Source organism: Trachypithecus francoisi, unplaced genomic scaffold, assembly GCF_009764315.1.
Source record: "Trachypithecus francoisi isolate TF-2019V2 unplaced genomic scaffold, Tfra_2.0 Lachesis_group18, whole genome shotgun sequence".
NCBI lineage: Eukaryota > Metazoa > Chordata > Mammalia > Primates > Cercopithecidae > Trachypithecus > Trachypithecus francoisi.
This window is the reverse complement of record NW_022681463.1, coordinates 2,973,751-3,001,748: the sequence shown is the minus strand read 5'-3', so window position 1 is coordinate 3,001,748 and position 27,998 is coordinate 2,973,751. Positions and strand designations below refer to the sequence as shown.

Below are 27,998 nucleotides of genomic sequence, written 5' to 3'. Positions count from 1 at the left end.
TGGGGGCACACATTGCCAAAACCCAGCACTGTGAGCAAGGCAGAGGGAGAGTGCGGCTGCTGGGCGAGACACCGAGAGCCCAGGATGAAGCATTTTTCTCAGGCGTGTTGGTGGCATCTTCATTTCCAGTGGCATTTTCAGCCTCTTCCCCTTTACCCTCGAATTCCGCATGAGCTGGTCCTGGGGTGACCAGACGCCCGCTTTGCCTGGGGCTGAGGAGCTCCTCATTAAGGGACTTTCTGTGCTAAACCCGGAGGGCCCAGCAAACCAGGACCCACTGCCCAGCCCAGCACTGCAGCCTGGCCTGGTGACTGTGCTGCAGAGACAGCGGTGACTGTCAGTTGCTGCAACACCTGGCCATGGCCCAGGCTTCATGCTGAGCGCCTTCTGCATACACTGCTTTACTGGACCCTCAGAAAAGCCCACAGGCAAATACAAACCCCTGTTTTACAGACAGAAAACCGAAGGTCAGAGCTGTGAGGACGCTTGTCCAAGATCACATTCTGGTGGGAGCAGAGCCCATGTGTTTTTTCTGGGTCTGTCAGACACAAAGCTCAGGGCTCTCATGGTAAAAGCTCCCTAGGAGGACTCATAGGGACGTAAAAGAAGAAAATGAGGCCGCGTTGACGCAGAGATCAGGAGCGACGTTTGCTCACATGGAGGGCAGCTTCAGGAGAGCCTCAGATGGGACAGGGGGACACAGGGCGGGAAGGAGACAGGACCACATGTGGGCCAAGCGTCCAGCCTTGTACCTTTGGGGGGCAATGTTCAGTGTCCAAACGTCCCCGTGGTCTCAGTTTTTCTGAAGTTATTGAGGGAGGCAGCGGCCTGCCCACCCAAGGCAGGTTCTTTCAAAAGTCAAGTCCCACATCCCCTGGGGTTCTGGAGTTCCCGTTTCCCATTCACTGTGTGTACAGATGGCCTTAGGGGACAGGAGCACAAGGGCCAGCCCTGCAGGGCCAGCTCTAACGTGCTCTTGTGTGCTTCTCCCAAGATGAAATTCTAGTCCAGGAGATTTTGGATCTGAATAAAACAACATGGACTGAAAAGCCAAGCACAGCATCGACATTGTCAACAATACGTAAGGAAAACCGCAAGCACACCCCTTTCTAACCTGCTAATTGCACTGATTCCTGGAGCTCTGTGCTGTTGAATACATGACCCTACTATTTGAGCATTAAGACCAGCTATTTCTGGGGCAAGGGCACATGGAGATGTCAACAATATGGTGTCTAAAACCATTTCTACAGCTTCCAGAGACAGAGGAAGTCAACCCCAGACTGGCAGGGATGACTCCCTTTACTCTGGGATCTCTGGAGTGCAGGTTCAGGCACGTTCTCCCCCTTGGGAGCCACTGCAGGAACGCAGGGCACAGGAACATGAGAATCCTGCACTAACCAGCAGTTTCCAGTTTCTCCCACACACGCCCACACTCTCACTTCACGCTCACCCAAGGCTTCTGAGAGAGCAGGGCAGTTATCATTACCCCATTTGACAGAAGGTAAAACCAAGGTCTAGCAAATGACTCGCCCAAGGCCACACAGTGAGTCATGAACAAACACAAAGAATGTGCCTTCCCCAAGTGCAGCTTCACATGGCAAAGACATATGCAAGTAAATAGAACAGCACATTTAGAACCAAGACAGAGTACTGAATCCACAGTTGCCAAAGAGAGAACTGGGAATCAAAAATCCCCACGCAGTGCATGAAAATGTATTCAGCAGCAGGAAAGTTCAGCACTCTCTTGAAATCTTTCATCCAGATGTAAATTCCAGTTCCTAGGATTGGTTCACCTGCCATCTGCCAAGGTCCACACTGCTGGTTCAAGGGAGTCAGAGGACACCTGACTCTGTTTACACATTCACTTGCCAACGCACGTGTCCAAATAGAGCTTGCAAATCATATTAGCATCCCATCCCTACATTTTAAAATAAAGCATGGGCCAAAAATGTTTATACCTGTGTAATCAAGAAAACTTTTCCCCATTTTTTTCCATGTTCTTCATTGAAGATGCTGGTATTGATGAGAATTATCAAGCTGGTGGTTCTGAGAATTATCATGAATTATTAGAGAATTTACAATTCTCTTCTGGCACTGAGGACAAAGTTTCCTATGATGGTAAATGCAACCCAGCAATTACTCCTTCCCAAGTCCAGCTGTAACGGGAGAGGTAGAAGGCAGGCAGACACAGGCGGAAACATCTCCTTCATGGAGGATAAACCCTTGGTGGGAGAACGTGCCTGCTTCCCCCAGTTGGGCAGATCTCCCAGTCTCTGTTGGGACTGAGGGACCCCCACTTTCCCCACCCACTGCTGTGGGGCCGACCCTGGAAAAACCACAGCCCAGGGAAGCACAGCAGAAATGTCTCATGGGCAGGCAGATGCCAAGACAGGGTGGTAGGTGCTGCCACAGTGCCTGGCCCCCTCTCCCAAAGCTTCAGCTAAGTTACTTCTCCTTCCCAGGGCAGGTGCAGAGAGAGCCAGAGTGCCCCCAGGGGGTTCCCCCAGAAGTAGGGAAAAGCCTCCCTCCAACAGATGAGTCTGCTGTGAAAAAATCAGTGTGTAAAAGCTAAGAGTTATCCTCTTAGCTTTGGATGCCACGGAGGGGCAAAATACCTCCTCTTTACCCTGGAGATTCAAAACCAGAAAGGGCACATGTATATACCCAGGTGTATGAGTCCATTCTCACACTGCTATAACGAACTACCCGAGGCTGAGTAATTTATAAAGAAAAGAGGTTTCATTGGTTCATGGTTCTGCAGGCTGTGCATGAGGCGTGGCTGGGAGCCCTCAGGAAACTTACAATCATGGCAGAAGAGCACAGGGGAAGCAAGCACATCTTCACATGGAGACAGGAGAGAGTGAAGGGGGAGGCGCTACACACTTATAAACAACCAGACCTCGTGAGAACTCACTATCATGAGAACAGCAAGGAGGAACTTTGCCCCCACGATCCAATCATCTTTCACCAGGTCCTTCTCCCAGCACTGGGGATTACGTTTAGACATGAGATTTGGCTGGGGACACAGAGCCTAACCATATCACCAGGACACACACGTAGGACATCTGTGCTGTTTCCCACATACAGGACCAGGTCACAGCTCCAGTATCTGATGGTGTGCCAGGAGCCAAGCATTTCTGTAGGGGCCCAGGAATCTGCATCCCAATCCATTACCCCAAACAGTCCTCCCAATAAGACAGACTCTGGAGTTGGGAAGGATTGAACTAGATTTTTTCAGGTCTTAAACAAGATTTTATTTAAAATCAACATGAATCCTTCCAAATTTGTCTGCCTGATGGTCAGTCTGGCAAGTTTCTCTTTCTGCCATTGCTTCTCCATTTATTAATTGGGATTCTACCTTAAGAAAGAGCTGCCGCTCCTTCCCTGTTTGTTTATGTATTCAGTTGCTTATTACTGTCTACATGGGCTCCTAGGGATTTACTGTAGTCTGTGGGTTATAAAACACTAACACCATTACTGATTGTGAGCCAAGAACTGTGTGCTTGTTAAGTTCAATGGCACAGCGTTGCTTCCGGGCCTTCTCCACAGACAGAGCTAGGAAACACATTCGTGCAAATCATGGATCTGTGCAAATCCTCCTTTTCTGCCCACCCTCCTTTCTTCCTACCCCAGTTCTGCAGCCATTATCTTTTGTATGGTCTTTTCCATTGTTTGCAATATTTTGCCATTTCAAACACAGCTGCAGTGAGCAGCCTACAGCACAGGTATTTTCATATTCTCGGGAATTATCTCCAGGGTCAGTTCTTAGCATTGATCCTGCTAAGATGCTGGGTCAAAGGAAGTGTGGAGGAGTGAATATGCAGTTTTAATAGTCAGATGAGGCCTACTCTGTATTCACATATTGAGTTTCCAAAACATATTTTCAAATAAAACTTGAAAATGATATTAGCATTTCAACTTAGCATTTTAAAATAAATGACCAAAATGCTTGTAAGTGTGTAATCAAGAACATTTTCCTCGTTTTTTCCATATTTGTCATTAAAGAAGCTAGTGCTAATGCAAATCTCCACGGTGATCCTTCTGAGAATTACAGTGGGCCACAGGTGTCTCCTGGCAATGAGAAGAGAGTTTCCAGTAAAGGTAAATATGCCTTGCCCACACTTGGAGCTCTATGGGAGAGATGGAGGCACGTGTGTGTGAGGTGACTGTCTCCCTCCTGCCTCACCACGATGCCTGTTACACCATTAGGTTTCCACCAGCACCATGGTGAGAAGGGGTATTTCAGTATTGCTTTTGTTTGCATTTGTCGCATTATGAGTGAGTTTAAACATCTCATATGTTTAAGGGCCATTTCTGTATCACTTTTGTAGATGTTGCTTTCATTACAATTTCCCATTTTCCTTGAGGTTTTTGGTTTCTAGCCCCATTTTCTCAAAGCTGTTTATATTTTAAAAAACAAACTTTGAGATACAGATAGGTAGATGGTAGATGATAGGCAGATGACTGATAGAGAGATAGATAGATAGATAGATAGATAGATTAGATAGATAGATGATAGATAGAAAATTATTGGGGTTTGTTAATTGACTTTTGACTGAGTTTATAATTTTTCATGTAAAAAAATGTCAATTTTTGTGTAGCCCAAATTATCAATCTCTGGCTGCCTTTAGCTTTGACTTTCTGGGTTAGAAAGTCTTTCTCCACACTGAGTCTAAAGAGGAAATTGCTTTCCTCCAGTATTTATAGGACTTCATCTGCTACGTTAGCCCTTGGATCCATTTGGAGTTTACCTCTGAGCATGGTGTGAGGTGTTCTTAATTTTATCTTTTTATGAATGGCTACTCAGTTATCCCTGAACCATTTTTTAAAAGTCCGTCTTTGTCCCATGATCTGCAAAGCCACATGTATTACACACTGAGTTTTTCTGTGTGTGACTGTCCTGTCTGGGCCATGCAGCACCATCCTCTACTAAAGGGCCAGCACCAGAGTGTGTTATTCAGAGTGTATTTTAACCTCTGGGACACATGTCCCTCTTTTAGTTCTTTTTAGCTTTTCTTTTTCCATATTTCCCTGATTATATTTTTGGTAATATGTCTAATTTCCTTTCCCTGAGTTTGTTTATATTTTTATTGGGATTGCATTACATTTGTAAAGGAATTTATAAAATAACTGAAACTTCTACAATATTGAGTGGATCTATCTAAGAATAAGTAATGTCTTTCCATTTGTTCAATGTCATTTCCTACCTTTCAGGAATATTTTTAAGTCTTCCTTGCATAGGTGTTATACCCTCATGATAAGCTTATTCCTAAGTATTCAGTTTATCATCTTGCTATTAGAAGCAAGATTTTATCTATCATTGTGTACTTTAACTGGTCTTTTATATGAATGCTTTGATTTCTATAGGTTAATTTTGTCCTATCTTACTGAATTATTTCTTGAGTTAGCTTTATCATTGATTATTTAGGGTTTTCCAGATATGCTATATTATCATCTGATAAATAGAAATGGTTTTCTTCTTCTCTACCAATTTTTATGCATCTCATTGATGTCTCTTGGCTAATTGCATTGACTGATATATCCAGGATAATGTTTAATAGTAGTGGGGTGAGTGGGCATTCTTGCCTTGTTCACAGCCTTGGTAGAAATGCCTATAGTGTTTATCCAGTAAGTAGGATTCTGGCTTTGGAATAGAGGCACACACATTTTAACATGTAAGGAAAGCATCCATCAACCATTTTACATTTTGTCAGTCCTTTTTATCATTTTTGGAGCCAATAGTTTTTTTTCTTTAGGTCTATTTAATATAGTGAATGATATTAATGAGTTTCCTAATACTGAACCAATCTTGCACTTCTAAAATAAATTCCATTTGGTCATGTTGATTATATTCTTAGAATGGTATTAGATTCAACTTGTCAATATTTTATTTCATATTTTTGCATCCAAATACACAAATGACACTAGACTATGGTGGGTTGTTTTTGTTTTTGTTTTTTTTTTACCTGTCTTTCAGGTTGAAATATTGATGTTGTAATAAAAAATTTATAATAAAAATTAGAAATTTTTCTTTCGTTTTTGGCTCTTTAGAGCATCAGAAGCATTTTGTCTTTTAAAATTTATGAGAAATCCCTGTGAAACCACCTCTTCCTGGTGCTTTTTCTGGGGTAGTTTCTTAAAAAGTTTATTCCTTCTAAGAAAAGTGATTCATTTAGGTTTCTTAGTCAATGGAATCAGTTTAGACATCTATATTTCCCTAGGAAGTTATCCATTTCTTCTAGGTTTTCAAATGTGTTTGAATAGAGATCTTTAAATCATCTCCTGATTTTAAAAAATTTACTTGTTTCCACTGTTATTTCCCCTTTATGATTTCTTGTTTTGTAAATTTATGCTTAACCATTTTCTTCTTGATCAAGTAAGCCAGCGATCTGTCTAGTTTATTATTTTTTATGAAATCCAGGGACTTTTTAAATTTCCATAGGTTTTTGGGAAACAGGTGGTGTTTGGTTACATGAATAAGTTCTTTAGTGGTGATTTCTTTCATTTTATTTTATTTTTTTTTTTGAGACAGAGTCTCGCTCTGTCGCCCGGGGCTGGAGTGCAGTGGCCGGATCTCAGCTCACTGCAAGCTCCGCCTCCCGGGTTCACGCCATTCTCCTGCCTCAGCCTCCCGAGTAGCTGGGACTACAGGCACCGCCACCTCGCCCGGCTAGTTTTTTCGTATTTTTTAGTAGAGACGGGGTTTCACAGTGTTAGCCAGGATGGCCTCCATCTCCTGACCTCGTGATCCGCCCGTCTCGGCCTCCCAAAGTGCTGGGATTACAGGCTTGAGCCACCGTGCCCGGCCTTTAGTGGTGATTTCTTAGATTTTGGTGCACCCATCACCCGAACAGTATACATTCTACCCAATTTGTAGTCTTTTATTCCTAACTCTCCTCCCACACTTTCCCCCAAGTTCCCAAAGTCCATTGCGTCATTCTTATGCCTTTGCATCCTCCTGGCTTAGCTCCCACTTATGAATGAGAACATACGATGTTTGGTTTTCCATTACTGAGTTACTGCACTTAGAATAATGGTCTCCAGTTCCATCCAGGTTGCTATGAATGCCATTATTTCGTTTCTTTTTATAGCTGAGTGGTATTCCATGGCATATATATACCACAATTTCTTTATCCACTCACTGATGTATGGGCATTTGGGCTGATTCCATATTTTTGCAATTGCAAATTGTGCTGTGATAAGCATGGATGTGCAAGTGTCTTTTCCATATAATAACTTCTTTTCCTCTGGGTAGATACGCAGTAGTGGGATTGCTGGATCAAATGGTAGTTCTACTTTTACTTCTTTAAAGAATCTCCACACTGTTTTCCAGAGTGGTTGTACTACTTACTGTACGTTCCCACCAGCAGTGTAGAAGTGTTCCCTTTTTACCACATCCACATGACCATCTATTATTTTTTGATTTTTTGATTATGGCCACTCTTGCAGGAGTGAGGTGGCATAGCATTGTGGTTTTGATTTGTATTTCCCTGATCATTAGTGATGTTCAGCATTTTTTCAAATGTTTGTTGTCCATTTGTATATCTTCTTTTGAGAATTATCTATTCATGTCCTCATCCCCTTTTTGATGGGATTGTTTTTTTTTCTTGTTGATTTTTTCATTGTAGATTCTGGATATTAGTCCTTTATCAAATGTATAGATTGTGAAGATTTTCTCCCACTCTGTGAGTTGTCTGTTAACTCTCCTGATTATTTCTTTTGCTGTGCAGAAGCTTTTTCATTTCATTAAGTCTCATCTACATTTGTTTTTCTTGTATTTGCATTTGGGTTCTTGGTCGTGAAGTCTTTGCCTAAGCCAATGTCCAGAAGGTTTTTTCCAATGTTATCTTCTTAAATTTTTATGGTTTCAGGTCTTAAATTTAAGTCCTTTATCCATATTGAGTTGATTTTTGTATAAGGTGAGAGATGAGTATCCAGTTTCATTCTTCTACATGTGACTTGTCAATTATCCCAGCACGATTTGTTGAGTAGGGTGTCCTTTCTCCACTTTACGTTTTTGTTTGCTTTGTTGAAGATCTGTTGGCTGTAAGTACTTGGCTTTATTTTTGGGTTCTCGATTCTGTTCTTTTGGTGTGTGTGCCTATTTTCATACTAGTACCATGCTGTTTGGGTGACAATAGCCTTATAGTATAGTTTAAAGTCAGATAATGTGATGCCTCCAGATTTGTTCTTTTTGCTTAGTCTTGCTTTGGCTATGCAAGCTCTTTTTTCATTCCATATGAATTTTAAGACAAAATCCAGTGTTTCAATATAGTAATTAGCTCCATTGTATTCTCTTCTTTACCTCATTAGTTTCTGCCTTTGCCACTAATATTACCTTCTTTATTTTCTCTTATAGTTCACTTCCTTGCTCTTTTTCTAGTTTTAGACCTGAGTAATTCTTTTATTTTTTTCCTTTTACCAATAAGTGTTTAGTGCTATGCTTCTTTATATGTATTCCATAGATTCTCATGTATAGTGTTTTCATTATTATTTTCCAGAAATTTATCATTTTAGTTTGTATTTCCCTTTTAACCAAAAGTTTTCCAATTCCCAGATAGTAGGGCATTTTGTCTTTGTTTTTTATAATAATCTCTAGTTTTACTGTCCTGTGATCAGAAAGTACTGTTTGTAATAGTTTCACTTTACAAAATTCACTCATAGTTACATAAACATACTCAATTTTTGTGAATGTTCCATAAGCACTTGAGAAACAGGCATATCGTCCAGTGTCAAGATTTAACAGGAATCTGGTGCGTGTTAATAATAGCCACCTTTTGATTATGTTGTTTAGGTCTCCTCGCACATTTTTCACCTATTCAACCTGTCTTTTGTTAAGAATAGTGTATAAATTCTCTATTATAAATATTTTTCTGTCTGTGTCTCCTTGCATTTTCTGTAGTTTTTGCTTTATGAGTGTGATTCCTGTGTTATTTGTTGCGTAGAATTTTATGAATATTATATCTTCATTGTGAATTCCAACTTTTAGTATTGAAAAGATACTTTCTTTGTCATGTTAATGTTTTGAGGATTGGATATTTCTTTCTCTGCCTTAAGGACCACCATCTCTCTGCTTTCATATTAAACAATAAGATATATTTTGTCCATTCTTTATTTTTTAGTTTACCATTTAAACTTTTATTTTTATTCATTTGCTTTTTTCTTCAATTTTTAAAATTATGCTAATACCTATAACATAATTTGCCACTGTAACCATTTTTAACTGTACAGTTCCATGATGTTAAACACATTCTAATGCTGTCCAACCATCACCACCATCTGTCTCCAGAATTATTTCCATCACCCCAAATTGAAACTCTGTACCATTAAGCAATAACCCCCCTTTCTGCCTCCCTTCAGGCTCTGGCAGCCACCATTCTACTTTCTGTTTCTATGAATTTGAGTATTTAGGTGCCTCATATAAGTGGAATCACACGGCATTTGTTCTTCTGTGATTGGTTTATTTCACTTAGCATAATGTCTTCAAGGTTCATCCCTGTCTTAGCATGTATCAGAATTTTATCTCTTTTTAAGGCCAAGTAATGTATAAATTACATATCTGATGATAGATTAATATTGAGAATATATTTTTAAAACTCTTAAAACCCAACAACAAATAGCTCTATCTAAAAATTAGCAAAGGATTTGAATAGAGATTTCTTCCAAGAAGATATGCATGGCCAATGAGCACATGAAAAGATGTTCAATATCACCAATCATTAGGGAAATACAAATCAAAACTACAATGAGATATTACCTCACACTCATTGGGATGGGTAACATTAATGGATGAGTTAAGCCCATTTACATTATGGATGTGACTGATAATTCATCGCAACTCTGTCAAATATTATAAAATTATGTGGATTGTGTTACATTTGCTATGTTTCTTCAGGAGATAAATATTCCTTGTTCTTTAAATTATAAAAGTTGTTGTTGGGTTTGTTGTTCGGTTCAGAATGTATTCTGAATATTAACCTCTAATCAGATATACAATTTGCAAATTACTTGGCCTTAAAAAGAAATAAAATTCTGACGCATGGTAAAACAGTGATGACCCGTGCAGATATTATGCTAAGTGAAATAAACCAATCAGAGAAGGACAAATACTGTGTGATTCCACTTATGTGATGCACCTGAGTAGTCCAATTCAGACTATTAAAAAATAGTACTGGGGAGGATGCAGAGAAATTGGAATTCTTGTGCACTGTTGGTGGGAATGTAAAATGGTGCAGCCACTGCAGAAGACAGTATGGCGGTACCTCAAAATATAAAAAATAAAATTACTGTATAAAATACACCCAAAATAACTGAAAGCAGAGTTTTGGAGAGGCATTGATACCCCCATGTTCATAGCATTATTCACAATAACAAAAACACAGAAGCAATCCAGTGTTCACTGACAAATACATGGATAAGCAAAATGTGGTCCATCCATTTCTTTATTTTTAACCACTCAACATCACTTAAGTATACAGTATATACTTGGATCTTACTTTCTAAGGAAAACTGAAAAAAAATTAATGGGTGAGTTAAGCTCATTTTTATTATCAATGTGACTGATAATTCATCACCACCCTGTCAAAATATCATAAAATTATGTAGATTGTGTTACATTTGCTATTTTTTTTAGGAAGTAAATATTCCTGTTCTTTAAATTATAAAATATATTTTGGGTATTTAAGAAAGTTTATATTTTTGTTCTAGTAATGACCTTTATACTTTTTAAATGTCCCTAATTTTTTTACATTTTACTTTTTAAATGTCCCTAATTTCCTTTTTTTCTTATTACACCATGTACTATCTGGTTTTTCAGTTTTTAGTCCATATATAATAGTTGCACATATTTACAGGGCACATTTAACATTTTGCTACATGCATACAATGTGTAATGATCAAATCTGGGTAACTGAGATGTCCACCACCTCAATCATTTATCATTTCTTTGGGTTGAGAACATTCTACATCTTCTCTTCTAGTACTTTTGAAATATAATAAGATATTGTTAACTGTAATCACCCTACTGTGCTGCTAAATGCTAGAACTTATTCCTTCTATCTAATTTTATTTTTGTTCCCATTAACCAACTCTTTCTATTTCCTTCTCCCCTTTTACCTTCCCAGCCTCTGGTAACCACCATTGTACTCTCTACCTCCATGAGATCAATTTTTTTAGCTCCAACATATAAGTGAGAGCTTGTGATATGAGGCTCTCTGTGCCTTTCACTTGACCTAATGTCCTCCAGTTCCACCTGTGTTGCTGCAATTGACAGGATTTTTTTTTATAACTGAATAGTATTCCATGTGTATGTGCACCATATTTTCTTTATTCATTTATCCACTGATGGACACTTATGTTGATACCATGTTTGGTCTATTGTAAATAGAACTGCAATGACTATGGGAGTGTAGGGATTTCTTTGATGTACTGATTTGCTTTCTTTTAGACATATACCCATCACATCAGTGGGCTTGCTAGATCATATGATAGTTCTGTTTTAGTTGTTGTTTGAGGAACCTCTATACTGTTTTCCATAGTGGCTGAACTAGTTTACACTCCCACCAACAATATACAAGGATTCCCCCTTGTTCCCTGTCCTTGCCAGCATCTGATATTGCCTGTGTTTTTGAAGTTATTTTAACTGGGATGAGATGATATCTCGTTGTGGTTTGATTTGCATTTCCCTGGTGATTAATGCTTTTCACATACCTGTTGGTCACTTGTATGGCTGCTTTTGAGAATGTCAGTTCAGATCTTTTGCCCATTTTTAAATTAGTTTTTTTTTTTTTTTTTGGCTATACGGTTGTTTGAGTTCCTTATATATTCTGGTTATTAATTTCTTGTCAGATGGATAGTTTGCAAATATTTTCTCCCATTCTTTAAGTTGTCTCTTCACCTTATTGATTGTTTCATTAGTTGTGTAGGAGCTTTTTAGCTTGATATAATCCTAATTGTCTATTTTTGCTTTTGTTGCCTGTGGTTTTAAGGTCTTACTCAAAAAATATTTGCCTACACAGATGTTCTAAAGTGTTTTCCTACTGTTTACTTCTAATGTTTTCATAGTTTCACATCTGACATTTAAGTCATTAATCCACTTTGAGTTGATTTTTGTATATGGGTGAGAGAGAGGGGTCAAGTTTCATTCTGCTGCATATGAATGTCCAGTTTCCCCAGAACCATTTATTAAGGAGACTGTCCTTTTCCAAATGTACGTTCTTAGTGCCTTTGTTGAAAATGAATTGGTTGTAAATGCATAGATTTATTTCTAGATTCCCTATTCTGTCTCCTTGGTCTATGTGTCTGTTTTTAGTGTATTTATTACAGATTTTTGCTTTGTGGTTACCAGGAAACCTAAAAAAACACATCCTATAACAAGTTATTTTAAACTGATAACAAATTAACTTTGATCACAAAGAAAAAATAAACAAGCAAAGAACAAACTAAAAATCCCTACACCTTAACTCACTTCCTCCTATATTTTCCTTTTGTTGTCTCCATTTAAGTCTTTTTATATTGCCTATCTCTTTAAAAATTATTATTTTTAACAGATTTGCATTTTCATCTTTATACTAAAGATTATGAGTGGTTTGCACACCACAATTACAGTATTAGAGTGTTCTCAATTTTCCTGTCTGCTGACTTTTACCATTGAGTTTCAGACCTTCGGATAATTTCTTGTTGCACATTAGCACTGTTTTCTTTCAGATTGAAGGCTTCTTTTCAGCCTTTCTTGTAAGACAGGTCTGGAGGGTATGAATTCTCTCGGCTTTTGTTTGTCTGGGAAAGTATTTCTTTTTCAGGTTTGAAGGATAGCTTTGCTGAGTAGAGCATTCTCAGTTGGAAGAGTTTTGTTTTTTTTTTTTTTCCTTTAGCACTTTAAATATGTCATCCAACTCCCTCCCGGCCTATAAAGTTTCCACTGAGAAGTCTGCTGCCAGACGTATCAGAGCTTCTTTAGATGTTATTTGATTATTTTATCTTGCTTCTTTTATAATCCTTTCTTTGTCCTTTACATTTGAGAGCTTGATTATTAGATAAATTGGGGTAGTTTTACTTGGGTTGGATATTCCCGGTGATCTTTGATCTTTCTTTTCTTTCTCTAGGTTTGGAAAGGTTTCTGTAATTACTTCTTTGAATAAACTTTCTACTCCTATCTTTTCCTCTACTCCCTCTTTAAGGTCATGACTCCTTAGCTTTGCGCTTTCTTGATTTCATAAGTGTTCTGCATTCTTTTTTATTTTCCCCTCTGACTGTATATTTTTAAATGGCCTAAGTATTAGTCCCTTTTGTGTTGCCATAAAGGGATACCTGAGGCTGGGTAATTTATAAATAAAAGAGGTTTATTTGGCTCACAGTTATGCAGGCTGTACAGGAAGCATGGTGCCTGCATCTGCCTCTGGTGGGGGCCTCAGGGAACTTTTCCTCATGGCAGAAGGCAAGAGGAGCCAGTGTGTTGTGTGATCAGAGATAGAGCAAGAAGGAGTGATGGGAGGAGTTCCATGCTCTTGAACAACCAGCTCCTGTGTGAACTAAAAGAGCAAGAACTCATTACTGAGGGGAAGGCACCAAGCTGTTTATGAGGGATCCACCCTCATGATCCAAACACCTCCCAGTAGGCCCCATATCCAACATTGGGGATCACATTTCAACATGAGATTGGGAGGGGACAAACATTCAAACTACATCAGCCTGTCTTCAAGCCTGATTCTTCTGCCGGATCAATTCTGCTGTTGAGACACTCTGATGAATTTTTCAGTTTTTAATTATGTTTTTCAGCCCCAGGATTTCTGTTTGTTTATTATTATGTTATTATTGTTACTATTTCAATCTTTTGTTAAATTAATCTGATAAATTTCTGAATGGCTTTTCTGTATCTTTTTTTTTTTTTTTTTTTTTTTGAGATGTGGTCTCATTCTGTCACTCAGGCTGTAGTGCAATGGCGTGATCTCGGCTAACTGCAACCTCTGCCTCCCAGATTCAAGCAGTTCTCCTGCCTCAGCCTCCCAAGTATATGGGATTACAGGCACATGCCACCATGCCCAGATAATTTTTGTATTTTTAGTGGAAATGGGGTTTCACCATGTTGGCCAGGCTGATCTCAAACTCCTGACGTCAAGTGATCTGCCCATCTTGTCTTCCCAAAGTTCTGGGATCATAGGTGTGAGCCACCACGCCCAACCTTTTCTGTCTCTTATTGAAGTTTTCCTCAAAATAGCTATTTTTTTTAGAATTCTCGGTCTTAAAGTCACACATCTTCATATCTCTGGCGTTGGCTAATGGTGCCTTATTTCATCTATTTGACAGAGTCCTATTTTTCTGAATGTTCTAAATGCTTCTGAATGTTCATTGGTGCCTGGGCATTGAAAAGTTAGATATTTATTCCAGTCATCACATGGGCTTTGTTTGTACCCATCCTTTAGAGGACCTTTCATTGATTCAAAGGACACTGACTGACTGTTGAGTTCCTTAAGCCTGTGGTCACTGCAGCCATTTTTGCACTACAGAGCATCCTAAGTCCAGTTACACTGCAAGTCTCTTGCAACCTCGTAGACACCCAGCTCTGATGCAGTTGGGGAAAATCAGGAGAATTCTCTGGGCTCCCAAACAAAGTCCCTCACTCACTTCCCTCCATTTCCCCATAGCAGACGGAGTCTCTCTCCACACTGAGCTGGCTGGAGTTGGATGAGGAGTGATACAGGCACTCCCATGGCCGCCACAGCTGGCACCATGCTGGGTCTCACCCAAAGTTCCACAGCTGCCCAGACAAGCACAGTACCAGAGCTCATCCAAGGCCTGCAGCTGCTACTGCCTTACTGCCATTGATGTTTATTCGAGGCTCCAGGTCACTTTAGTCAGCCAGTGGTGAAGCCAGCCAGGACTCAGGACCATCATACCAGAGTGGTATTATGGTCTTCCAGCCTTGGGTTGGCCTAGAAATGTTGTCTGGCAGAACAGCCTGGAATCAGGATCTTTGGGGTTCTTCCCAGTGTGGTTTTACTGTGGCAGGGTTTGTGCTAGGTTCCAACGCAAAGGCCCCTGTACTCTTTTCTCTCCGAGAAGGAGTCTCTCTCTAAGCTACGGTGCCTGGAGTTGAGAGAGTTGTGATGTGGGCACTCCTATGGCCCCTGCATCTGGTGCTACATTGGGTTGCATCCCAAGCCTTCTGCCTCCCAGACCAGTGCAGCACCACAGGGTTCACCCAAGGACTGTGGTCACTATAGCCCTGCTGGCACTGAAATTTATTTGGGACCTATGGCCACTTTAGCTAGCCAGTGGTGAAGAAGGGCAGGACTCAGGTTCATCCTGCAGGGCAGCGATGCTCCTCTGGCCTGGGGTGGGTCTAAATGGTCCCTCTGTGGGCACTGGCCTGGAATCAAGGACCACGGTATTCTGCCAGGTGCTGTGTTCCACCGTGGTGAGGCCGCATTGAGCTACAATGCAAGGTCCCACATTCACTTCCCTCCCTCCCTGAAGCACACAGATTCTCTCTCTGCACTGTGCTGCTTGGTATTGGGGCAGGGTGGTGTAGGCAATACTACACTGTCCTTCCTACCTTCTTTAATGTGTCTTTTCTTGTTATTATGCTAAAACTAGGTACTATGATGACTCATCTGATTTTTCAGTTCTTGTGAAGGTGCTTTCTTGCATGCATAGTTGTTCAATTTTATGTTCCTACAGGGGTCAGTCGCTGGAGGGTAATATTTAGCTATCTTGCTCCACTTTCTGGATTGTCAGTTGTTGTTGTTACAGACTGCCACTGTCACCTGGGCTGCAGTGCAGTGGCATGATCTCGGCTCACTGCAACCTATACCTCCTGGGTTCAGGAGATTCCCCTGCCTCAGCCTCCCAAGTAGCTGGGATTATAGGCACCTGCCACCACACCTGGCTAATTTTTGTGTTTTTAGTAGAAACTGGGTTTCACCATGTTGGCCAGGCTGGTCTTGAACTCTTGACATCAAGGGATCCACCTGCCTTGGCCTCTCAGAGTGCTGGGATTACAGGTGTGAGCCACTATGCCCAGCCCCTGATTTATCAGTTTTTAATGGTGTACTTGAACTATTAATCATTGCCTAATTGATTCAATTAGGCATCAACATCAATGAGTTTCTATTTTCCTCTTCATCTCCCTTATCACCTCCCATAGTTTAGTTTTATCACTTCTATTTTGTCAATACATATAGCATTTGCATATTAGTTTTCCAGTCTCACCTATGTTTCGATCATTTACATATATGATTATAAGTTGTGTGTGTGTGTGTTTGTGTGTGTATCCACCTTCACCATCACTGTTCTCATTGAGGTTGTTCAGTTAACTTTTGGTTTGATGAAGTTCATCCTGTAGCAGATTACTGAAGAATGTGCTACGGACACACAAATCTTTAGACTCTTGTAGGTTTAAACTGATGTTTGACGGACACTTAGATGGACATAAAATCCTTGGTTTACACTTTTTCTTTCACTGAGTTGATAGAGAATGCTGCTTCATTGCTGCCTTGCTTTTTTGGTTGTTTTATCTTTGAAATCTAATGTTTTTACTAGGATACATCCTGGTATTTTCCCAGATACAAAATGGATCCTTTTGTTTTTTTTTTTTTTTTGAGGTGGAGTCTCGCTCTGTCGCCCAGGCTGGAGTGCAGTGACGCAATCTCGGCTCACTGCAAGCTCCGCCTCCCGGTTCATGCCATTCTCCTGCCTCAGCCTCCTGAGTAGCTGGGACTACAGGCGCTCGCCACCGCGCCCGGCTAATTTTTTGTATTTTTAATAGAGATGGGGTTACACCGTGGTCTCTATCTCCTAACCTTGTGATTCGCCCGCCTCAGCCTCCCAAAGTGCTGGGATTACAGGCGTGAGCCACCGTGCCCAGCCTGGATCCTTTCAAAATTAGACTCACCTATTATTTTTCTATAAAGTTATCTTAATTATAACTTTAAATATTAGTTCTATACTGTAGTTAATGCTGCTGTTTTCAATTACACCAATTATACAGATGTTATTTCTTCTTTGCCTCTATTATATTTTTGCTATTATTTCCTCATTCATGTTTTGCTTATTTCTTTATCTCATTACATTCTCTTGTTTTTCTGCCTTACTTTTCTACCTTTTATTCAGTTTCCATTTAAGTTATATCAGTATAGAAAAATACTGACCCTGGCCGGGCGCGGTGGCTCAGCCTGTAATCCAGCACTTTGGGAGGCCGAGACGGGCGGATCACGAGGTCAGGAGATCGAGACCATCCTGGCTAACACGGTGAAACCCCGTCTCTACTAAAAATACAAAAAAAAAACTAGCCGGGCGAGGTGGCGGGCGCCTGTAGTCCCAGCTACTCGGGAGGCTAAGGCAGGAGAATGGCGGAACCCGGGAGGCGGAGCTTGCAGTGAGCTGAGATCCGGCCACTGCGCTCCAGCCTGGGCGACAGAGCGAGACTCCGTCTCAAAAAAAAAAAAAAAAAAAAAAAAAAAAAAAAGAAAAATACTGACCCTTTAGTGAATATTTTGATTGCTTTCGTACAAGAAAAATAAGTGTATCCTCTGATTTTTTTGGTTCTTTATAGTCTCACAGGACCACACATGTTCCCTTTGTGCTACTTTTGTCGTTTGTCAATTTCTAAAGGGAGCGTCCTCCTTTTTTTTTTTTTTTGGTCTTTTCTCTTTCCCAGGTGTTATGTATTTTGAAGACTGATACATAAAATTCACATGTGCTTTTTAAGTTCTTTCTCTGTAGACCTTTCCCTGATTTACCAGGACCCATATTGAGTATTTTCAGTCTTACAGTGGACTTGCTTATTCTGATAGAGTTTTGAGATCAATGTGAGGCTTTTTCTAACTCACTTTTCTCACTGTTTTATCTCAACCTGCCATTGCTCATCAATAAGTGTTGCATGGAGTGGATGTAGGGCAGGAGCAAAGATTCTTCACTATAACTTTGAAATTTTTATTTTGTACTTACTGTTATTTGATACTTGAGTATCTTATAGTTAGGTTATGCCTGAATGTCTAGTTTTGTGTAATCTTATTTTTCTTTCCTGTTTTTCTGTGTCATTTTTTGAGGCAATATTGGGAGACACAGGCCTAGGCAGCTGCCATAGTCTTTAGTCACATGGAAATCAAATCAAAGGACTTAGAAGATTCAATTTACTTATTTGTGTTTGCCAATGTTGAAAATGATATAAGTTGAAAATCTTTGGAAATTCTAGATAAAACATAATAAACATTTTTAAATGTCTATTATGATCTGACAGCAAAGTAAAGGAAATCTTCAGGGCTAGAAAACCAAGAGAGAATTAAAATCCAGAGCAGTAAGTTACAGATCTAATTGCAGAACAATCCTCAACTGTGATTTTCCTTTATGAAATATAGAAATTTGGCTGTTAGAGTTTATTTGCAGAAGATGAGGCCTAGGGAAGAAAAGTGTTGCAAATTAAATCCCTGAATAATGCTATGACTGCTAACAAGACTACACCCTCAGTAAAAGGATAGTCTAGATAAAAAACCATCTACCAGCACAGGGAAATGGAAATATGTCTGTGTCAGCCTGCACCACATGGGGACTTCAAGTTCTGTGTCTTCTGGAATAGCTAATCTGTGAAACCAGCATGACAGCAAGACTTGAAACCAGCAAGTCTCATCTGGTTACACCCCAGGTCAGAGGGCACTTGGTGGAAGCAAATACACACTTGATGCAAAGAACGATTCCCTTAACTTGGGCTTCACAGGATTCTCACAGACAATAGCTCTGCCAAAGGTGAGCTTATAATTCAAAACACTAACTGATGGGAAGCAATACGCCATGGATAATAAGCAGCAGGCAAAATAACAGCATTACTAGACTTCAAGAACGTCCGATAATTGAACCCTCTGACACAGCATTCCACATAAGTATGTTACAGGTTCTCTACCTCCACTTAGAATGCTGTTTAAAAAAAAAAAAAAAAACTGTTACTGTCTAGCCAGTCACAGTGGTGGGTGCCTGTAATTCCAGCTGCTTGGGAAGCTGAGGCAGAAGAATTACTTGAACCCAGGAGGCAGAGGTTGCAGTGAGCTGAGATCATGCCACTGCACTCCAGCCTGGGTGACAAGAGCGAGACTGCATCTCAAAAAAAAAAAAAAAAAAAAAAAAAAAAAATGCTACGCTCACCCTAATAATAAAAAGTGGGATCATCAACCAAGGCTTTCCTTGAGCCCATAAGAACATTCTAGTAGCAGGGTAGTTAACTAGGCAGAATTCAAAAGAGAGGCAAGCCTACCCAAACAGAGCTGGAACACATGAGCTTTCTCATTTTTGGCCAAGCAGGAGAAGAACAGGTCACCACCATACAAGTGGGTAAGAAGTAACCACTGAAGGTTTTCATAGCCAAGTGTGGGATATCACATGCATGTGAAAACCCAAAGGCCCCAGGCACAAGGGAGCTTTGCACTCACAAGCTCTTCTCCGTAGCTATCTGTAAGATGTTCTCTTTCTGTGTGTGTGTGTGTGTGCGCGCGTGTGTGTGTGCGCGTGTGCATCTCTCACTCTGTCCTTTGAACTCTAGCTACTTTGACCTCTCCAAACCCCTCAGCATATTGAGATCACTGGGCTCTGCCTAAGTTCTCACTCCTAATGCTGCCCTGGAAACTCCCCAGGCAATGCCTGAAGCAATCACAGGGCTGCACTTAGCTGCCTTCCATCTCTCAGTGGATCACTGGCCTTTGCTGCTTATTCTCTGATATATGGGAAATCACTGTTTCATATATTTTTTCTTGTTTTTTAATTAAATTGGGAGGATAAGTCTCATCCTTGTTACTCCATCCTTTCCAGACATTAAAAATTCAAATACTAGATTTTTACCCACATGGTTCCATTGAGAATCCTGGAACTATGAAAAGCTCTGCATTTCAACTGTGGAAGGAAAAGCGAGGACTGGGGTGATGGCCTCTGGGTTCTCCCAGCTCGGCCGCATACAACCTCAGTGATCTTAGGAAGGTGCTTTGCCTCACTGAGGCCTCGTCTACACATGAAGACTAAGTATTACCCACGGGCTTCACCAGGTGCCCTACGGTCGAGTGAAACCACATATACATACGGAACGGGGAAATGTTAGCATCCTATACGCTTCCCTGGGACTCCCAAGGGCTAGAGAGTACACTCTACAAATAAGCAGATTTAAGATAAAATGTTTTGTATTAAATGATGAATTACATATGTTTCCACAAATAGCTAACCTGAATTATCTGCCAAAATTTTCTAAGGACTCTTCTCTTAAAAAGCACTGTGTGAATTCATTTTGAGTATGAAATTGGCAGCAATCTCTCCGGTGTAGGTTACCCCTGGAAAGATACACAGGAAAGTGGGTCACAGTTGTAGCCCCCAGGAGGAAACTGGTAGTGAGGGCCAACCACTGGAAACAGCCTGTTTCACTGAACATCTTTTCTAAACCTTAAAAATTGTTCCATGGGCTTGTATCCTTATTAAATATATAAACTGAGCATCTAATATTAATTTAGATAAATGTTTTCAAAGCCTGAAGCAGCCTTTAGGGATGCCCACAGCCTTTAATGAATGTTTGCAGATCCACGTTCCTCTTAATGTAAAATGAATTGAGAGGAAAATAGATCTGTAACTACTCTCCCTTCCTTGTTGCCAGAAAACCCAACTTCCCCATGTAATCCATGATTTCTGGGAGTAGGAAAAGTTTTGTGGTTCATAGTATCATTCCTGACACAATAACTGTGCCTAAACTTCAGTTTAAGACTTGAGGACCTGGTAAATCTAAGTATCCCATAGGACATATATAAATTCATGTAATAATCATTCATTTCCTGTAACATTCATGTCAACACGAGACTCATTTACTCTGCAATCCCTGCTGAGCCTGCTAGGTACTCAGCAGTATACATAAGGGGTTCTTGTTTCCAAGAAATGAGACTGAGGGGCCAGGCCAGTCAACAGTAGTCATTATTCATGCGTTCACAAAATGCAGACGACCAAACAGTATTTTTAAGGGTTCCAGGTTGCACCTGCACAGAGTTTTGGGAGAACTAAAGAGAGGTGGGTCCTCCTAGCATACTTTGAGAGCAAGAAGAGTAAATAAAGGAAGGGGATTAGGGTTCTCTGCAGGGTGCCCCCCACTAGGAAAGGGCGCCTCCCACTAGGAAGGGGCACCTCCCAGGCTGGGGGCTGCTTCAAAGGGAGCCCCCCACCCACTAGCTGCAGCGACCAGGGCCGCTTTGGGGGGGCTTGGAGCCGCTCCTGGACCGATGCCACCCCACACTGCCTGCACCTCTCCCTGAGCAGCAGGGACCACACAGCACAGTTATTGGTAGAAAGGGCTGGACAAGAAGAGACGTGGGGAAAATTCAGTGTCTGTAAAACCCGTGTCCGGATCCAAGGACTGTGGCTCAAGTGACCATGAGTGTCAGATCCACAGAAGGGAGTCCTGCTCACCACCGGCAGTGGGGAGCCCTTAGGACACAGTGGACAGAATACTTCTATGCTAGCGCCTCCTAAGAGTGTAAAGAGAAAATACAGAGAAAGCATAACGATGTAGGACTCCACTCATCGCTTGGGCACCAAGCCACACTTTCTGGGGCTTGTTGGAGGAAATGTTTTTGATGGCCTCGCCTGAGGCTGTGTCTCGAGAAGCCGCGGCACCTCACCTCGCTTGCTCTGTGCGTGGGTGCTGCTTTGCTCAGCGCTTATGGCTCCCGGAAGTTAAAAGAAAAAGTGGAATCATGCCTTAATTATTTACAAAGCGTGATCATTGTACTTACTGTTTTCCCCACAGAAAAGACGAATTCAAAGAACACTCAGTATGAAAATCTATCCTTCCTGGACAAAATCCTTCAAAATATTGGAAGATCTTCAGGTAGATTGGAAATAATAGATAAATGTCTTCTCATTTGGGGATTTTTTTTCCTGCTCAAGGGACAGGTGTGTCACCGGGTAGCTCCAGGGAGAGCAGGTGAGCCCAGCCCCCAGGTGGACCCACCTGAGCTCCACAGGGGCCCCTGTCCAGCTGTTGATGTGTGGACACCTGACCGGACAAGTCCAATTCAAGGAGTCAAAGCCCTTGCCAATGAGGGAGTGCTCTCCCATTTCAGCTGAACGGAGCAGGGGACCAGTCCCCCTTTTCCCAAGAATAATCAGGACTCACAAGACTGCCGCCACCCACCCACACAAGGGTCCCAACCACGTGGTGGCAGGAGCCTGCTCCTTTGTGACAGGCCCAGGAAGGGCCCCCACACCCCGGTCAGGAAGCCCCCCACCCTCTCATGGGGTGAGGACCCCCAGTCCAGCCCTTCTCCACTCCCTGTTCACACAGCTCCACCACTGCCTGCCTGCTAAGAGTTGGCCATGCAGATCCTGTGGCTTCTGCCCCTGGCCCCAGGCTTCTCCTTGGAGCTTTCCAGAACACCTGGGAGCCAGTCCTGGGTGAGGCTGACAGCCCTCCTGTCCTCCCGGCATCCCCGATTCACATGGCGGCCCAGTGTGCCCAGACCCTCCCCCCATACCCTGCAGCACATGCCTGTCCACACAGCCTGAGACCTTCCATCTGGAGCCCCTTCCAACTTTGCCAGGCCAGTGTCAGTCCCCAGTCAGACCACGAAACCCCAGGCCACAAGGTCGGCACATGTCCCCAGCAGCAGAGACCAGGCCAACATACACGGTGTGGAATGGGCAGTGAGCGGTTGTTCAAGCTATGGCCAATTTCCCAGACCATGCCACTGTCCAGGACAACCTCTGCTGCTTCAGATACAATTTCATGATTGACCTTGTCAAGGTTCCAGTTCCCTGGGACCTGACTGTTCTGCAGGGAGAACCACAAATTCTCCTATAACTCAGACAGCAAAAGATAGGGGCCTCTCCACTGATGAAGCTCCTGGACGTCACCAGCACCTCTAGGTGCGGCCATCGGCAACAGAAGCCCCAGAAGTGACAGTGGGGACTTCCAGAGCCCTGGCAATGTTGGACAGTGAAGAACCGGGAGTCCCCAACCTCCTGGTACTGACATCCCAGGAATGAGATCCACAGCCGGCCACTGTGAGGGGAGGAGGAGGAGGACCGGCCCAGCCCTGCCAAGCTTGGAGTTGTCGATGGGTTTTGAGGGAGAATGCAGGGGAGATTACTCTGGACACGGTGGCCCTGCGGGGAGAGCCAAAGGCAGCCCGACGCAGCCAGCACCCCCTCCGTCCTCCTGCCTCGGATACATCTGCAGGGCTCTCCCCTCCCTCCATAACTGAGGGCTCGGTTCCTCCTGTCCCCTGGTGTCCGTTGACCCTGCCAGTGTCCCCATCTCCCTCACACCACACACTGCCAAGCTCAAAATCTCCTCTTTCTACACAGGAAACATTTTCCATAACGAGCAGCGGACCAACGCTCAGAGGAGGAGCCAAGACAGTCAGTGAGGCCACAGCCCCAGAGCCCCTGCACAGGAGACGAGCCTGCTAGAACCCCCAAGCACCAGCCTCTGGAACAGGGCACTTGTGTGCACATGCTCACGTTCTCTGAACCATTCCGTATAAAGGAAAATTGTTTATTCACACAATCCCAATTGGAGTTGGTTTATTTAAGTGTTAAACCACAGGGTGCGTGGGATTTGGGTTTAAAAAAAAAAGAAAAAGAAAACAAGAAACAAAAAAACATATTGAGCCTGGAAATAAGAGCATCAGAATATTCTGTCTACAAATAACATAATCTCAGAGCACATAAAGAATTCGTCCATGAGGAACAGAGACTACGAAGGCCTGAGAGTCTCTTCCCTGCTGCCATGCCTTGCAAAATACACACACACACATATAATACATGCATACACAACACACATGCACATATAACGTGCACACATACAACATGCACACGCAGACATACATGTATATGCATACAACACACAATACACATGCAACATGCACACACATGCAATGTACATGCACATCCAACACATACACATGCAACGTGCATGCATGCAATGCACATGCATACAATATGCACACATGTGCAACGTGCACACATGCAACACACACACACAACACGTGCACACACAAAGCCTCATTGCTTCAGAACGTTTGCTGAGCTTGGGAATGCTGGCTGGGACTGTGTGTTGTGGAAGGTGAAGGTTTGCTCCAGGTGGTGTGTGTGACCTACAGCATTACCTGGGGGTAGGGGCTGGGGGTGACCAGAACACATCTTCGGCAACTTTTCTTATCCAAACCGATTCTGATGGTGGACAGGCTGCAACCTCTGTTGGACTCATTGAGGTGACCATCTGGAAAGATTCCCACTTCTCCAGAAAGGCAGCCAGGCTCGGAGAAGCTCATGGCTCGCGTTTGAGAACCATCCTGGACGGAGGACTTCCGTGCCTTTTGCGCAGTTTAGCAGTGGATTGGTGTCCTTTCTATTAATAACACCATTTTCAAAGGCAGCTGGAAACAGAATCAGATGCTGCCATTGTACTTGTAGCTGCTGGCTGTGCTCTCTTCCTAAGAGATGCAAACATCCTATGCCCTCTTTCTATGGTATCTTCGAGGCAACTGCAGAGGACTGGGGTTGGAATCAGAGAACGCTTGTGTTGGAATGGCCCTTTGCGGCCTTTCATGCAATCCCTCAGTTCCAGATGAGGAAACCGAGGCAGCGAGGACACATGACTTGCTAGTCAGTAAGTCGGTGGCAGGGCAGGATGCAGTTATTTCTGATGCCCAATGCTCTCCTGTGTCTACTAAACCACGTTGCAGCCTCTCTAATAATACAGGGACAGCTCTGTGTAGTTCTCCTTTCTTTGTATGCTTGCAGTTTTTATTTTTCTGTTTTGTGCATGGATCTCACAAAGCATTTTTAGTGAACTCTGTGGTTTATAAGTTGTTTCCATGCACAGTGGGGCCACCAAGTCCTCACAGCAAGGCGGGGAGGCAGGTGTCGCCTCCACTCCACGAGTGGGCCTGGGGCTCAGCGGTATTCAGTGACTCACTCACTGCCAGACCGTCACGTGGCCTGCTGCGGACCCGACACCGTGCCCCAGGCCAGGCCCTTGCTGCTGGATGTTTCAATCATCAATGGCATCATCGTTTTCCAAGCAGGGCCTTGCAGGGTTTGTCCCCCTTGGCAGAGCAGTGCTGACCCAGAGAAGACAAAACATAAAAAGTGTCCGTGATTTGATCACTCTCTGTCCTCTGTCCTGACCACAGGATTGGTGTCATGAGATCCCTGATTACACAGTCTTCAAAAGCTGGATGTTTGATTTGATAGTTTGATCACATCAAAATATTCCCTGTCTCAGGGATGGCACTGAAAACAGCCAAGGGAACACGTTGGGTCTCCAGACTGACAACTGCTGTGCAGGGCTCAAGCATGCCCCTCTGGCTGTACAGGACACACCGTTGTTGTTAGGGAACATGTTGGGTCTCCAGGTCAATGATTGCTGTGCAGGGCTCAAGCACGCCCCTCTGGCTGTATGAGACCCACCATCGCTGTTCCCAGGAGGCTTAAGACAGAGTTGAGAACTAAGCTGATAAGGAAAAACATCAATGTTAATATTAGCTACCCCACGGCAAGTGATGAACTGGCTTACGGGGTGTTCAAGACGTGCCTGTGAGGTGGAAGTGACCGCCCACATGCACTAGGATGGGCATTCCAGGAAGAAAGTGTCCCAAAGGTGCCAGGGCAGGGGTAGGTGAGTGTCGGGGGGCTCTGCCACCGTGGGAACTGTGGCCAGAGTGGTCCCCTATTATATGTTATGGGTGGAAGACAACGGTGAAACATATTAATGTACACTGTATGATTCCAGTTTTTTGAAATTTTTTGAGAGTGGATTTATGGCCAAACATACAGCCAATTTTGGTAAAAATTCCATTTGGAACTTGGGAGGACAGTGTATTCTGCATTTTGGGGGGTGGGATCCCATAGAGTCAGTCGGGTCAAGTTTGTTAATTGTGTGGTTAAAATATCTCCTTACTCATTGCTCTTCAGTCATCAAATGTCAAAAGAGGCGAGTAAAAGACCTCATTGTGAATGCAAATGATTTGTTTCTTTAGTTCTATTTTCCTTTGTATGTTTCAAAGCTATGTTGCTAGGGTCCTACAGACTAGATTGTCTTTCTGGTAGATTTCCGCCTCTATTGTTATGAAATATTCCTCTTTATCTGCAGTATTTCTTCTTGCCTTCTATTCATTTTGTCTGGTATTAACATAGCCACACTAACTTTCTCTTGGTAAAGGTTGCATGGTATATCATTTTCCATCCTATTACTTTAAGCTTCACTGTAATGTTATATTTAATATATATATGTGTATATATGTATATTTTAGGTAATATATAGGAGCACATTTTTAGAAATCCAGTCCTTTTGTCTTTTAGTCGGCATATTTCATCCTTTTCTGTGAAATATAAGTAGTCCTACAGCTGGGTTTGTATCTATGATGTCACTATTTATTTTCTATTTGTCTCACATGCCTCATTTTTTTCTTCTTTCACTTTATTTGGATTAAGCAAGTATTTTTTCATTCCATTTCCCCCTCTATTAGATAATTATGTATTTTAATATTGTTGTAAAGGTTATATTAGAGACTACAATATATATCCTTGACTTACCATCACCAAAAATTAATACTTTTACCACTTCCTAACTTTACTTTTCTTTCACTTTATTTAGATTGAGCAAGTTTTTTTTTCATTCAATTTCCCCCTCTATTAGATCATGGATTATGTATTTTTAATATTATTTTAAAGGTTATATTAGAGACTACTACAGTATGCATCTTGGACTTCCTATAACCTAAAATTAGTACTTTTACCATTTCCTGAATAATGCAAGGAGAATACTTAACTCCACTTACCATTTTTTGCATTATTTTTGTCACAAATTTTAATTCTACATATATTTTAAATGCTTCAAAATATTATACTTAGGTCTATGCACTTAATATTTGTTTTGGATTTATCCACATATTTACTCTTTTATTTGTTCTTCATTCCATTGTGCATTTTTAATGCTTCTGGCTATCAGTACATTCCTGCCAACTAACTCCTTTTAGTATTTTAGTGTAGGCCTACTGGGAAAATTCTTAGGTTTTTAGTTGTCTGAAAATACCTTCACCTTCATGTTTTGAAGAATGTTTTCACTAGACGTACACTCTAGATTAGCAGTGACTTGCTTTTCCATTGTCTTTTGACCTCCATCATTTCTCCTGGGGAATCTGCTGTCGCTCTTTGTGCTATTACTGCTCCTTGGACATTAACCTGTCTTTCTACCTCTGGCTAATGTGAATCACTTCTCTTTGCCTTTTCATTTCAGCATTTTCACAATGATGTTCCTAGCTGTGTTTTCATTGCATTTATCCCGTCTGGGCTTTATGGTGATATTTGAACCCATGGCTTATTTCTTAAGTTCTGAAAAATTCTGTCTTTTCAAATATTCTGTGCCTTTTTTCTCTCTCTCTTCTTCTCTCCTCCAATTACGCATGTTCGATGTTTGTGCTGTGTCCCACGTTTTTCTTATACTCTTTATTTTTCATTCTTTGTTCTCTTTTATTTTAATCTGAATATTTTCTCCTGACCTATATCCAGATCACTAAATCTCTCTTCAGCTTTGGCTAATCATTTAATCATCATAATTAAGTTTTAAGTACTATATATTATAACTCTGGAATTTCCATTTGGTTCTATTTCATGGATTCCATTTATCTGTGACGTTCACCACTGTGTCATCTGTTTTATGGATATATTAATCACAGTTATGTCTAATCTGTATTTGATAACTCCAATATCTGTATTACCCGGAAGTCTGTTTCTATTGTCTGGATTATTGATATGATTGGTACTTTCTGATGGAAGCTGGACATCATGTGATGAAAACCTAGACACTCTCAAAGACATCTAGTTCTGGTAGCCAGTTAGAGTGAGGACAGATCATCTTAATTAAGTTGTTTTAATACTAGATTTGTCTTTGTAACCCCTGGTCTATTTCTACTTTTCCTTGTTCCTATGGGAGTTCCAATTTAGAGCTCTGAGAATTTACCAGGACCCTTCAAATGCAA

General features: G+C 41.8%; 1 protein-coding gene and 1 long non-coding RNA gene across 4 annotated transcripts in view; one reads left to right on the top strand and one right to left on the bottom strand.

Moving 5' to 3' along the window:
- The window catches only part of SPACA7 (sperm acrosome associated 7), a 38,060-nt gene extending 14,541 nt beyond the window's left edge, over window positions 1–23,519 (top strand). Inside the window, exons 4-8 of the mRNA XM_033177214.1 lie at window positions 995–1,081; window positions 2,011–2,118; window positions 4,006–4,101; window positions 21,761–21,841; window positions 23,320–23,519. Coding sequence (XP_033033105.1) covers window positions 995–1,081; window positions 2,011–2,118; window positions 4,006–4,101; window positions 21,761–21,841; window positions 23,320–23,381 — 434 coding nt within the window. The 3' untranslated portion in view covers window positions 23,382–23,519. The remainder of the gene's footprint in view (window positions 1–994; window positions 1,082–2,010; window positions 2,119–4,005; window positions 4,102–21,760; window positions 21,842–23,319) is intronic.
- LOC117063493 overlaps window positions 1–27,998 on the bottom strand; it is a 78,535-nt gene that overhangs the window by 9,433 nt on the left and 41,104 nt on the right. Inside the window, exon 3 of one of the 3 annotated variants that reach the window (XR_004428952.1) lies at window positions 12,398–13,520. The exons of 1 other annotated variant lie outside the window; for it this stretch is intronic. This is a non-coding gene — a long non-coding RNA (uncharacterized LOC117063493). Of the gene's footprint in view, window positions 1–12,397; window positions 13,530–27,998 lie in introns of those variants that run through there. One more of the 3 variants, XR_004428953.1, reaches the window with a different exon arrangement.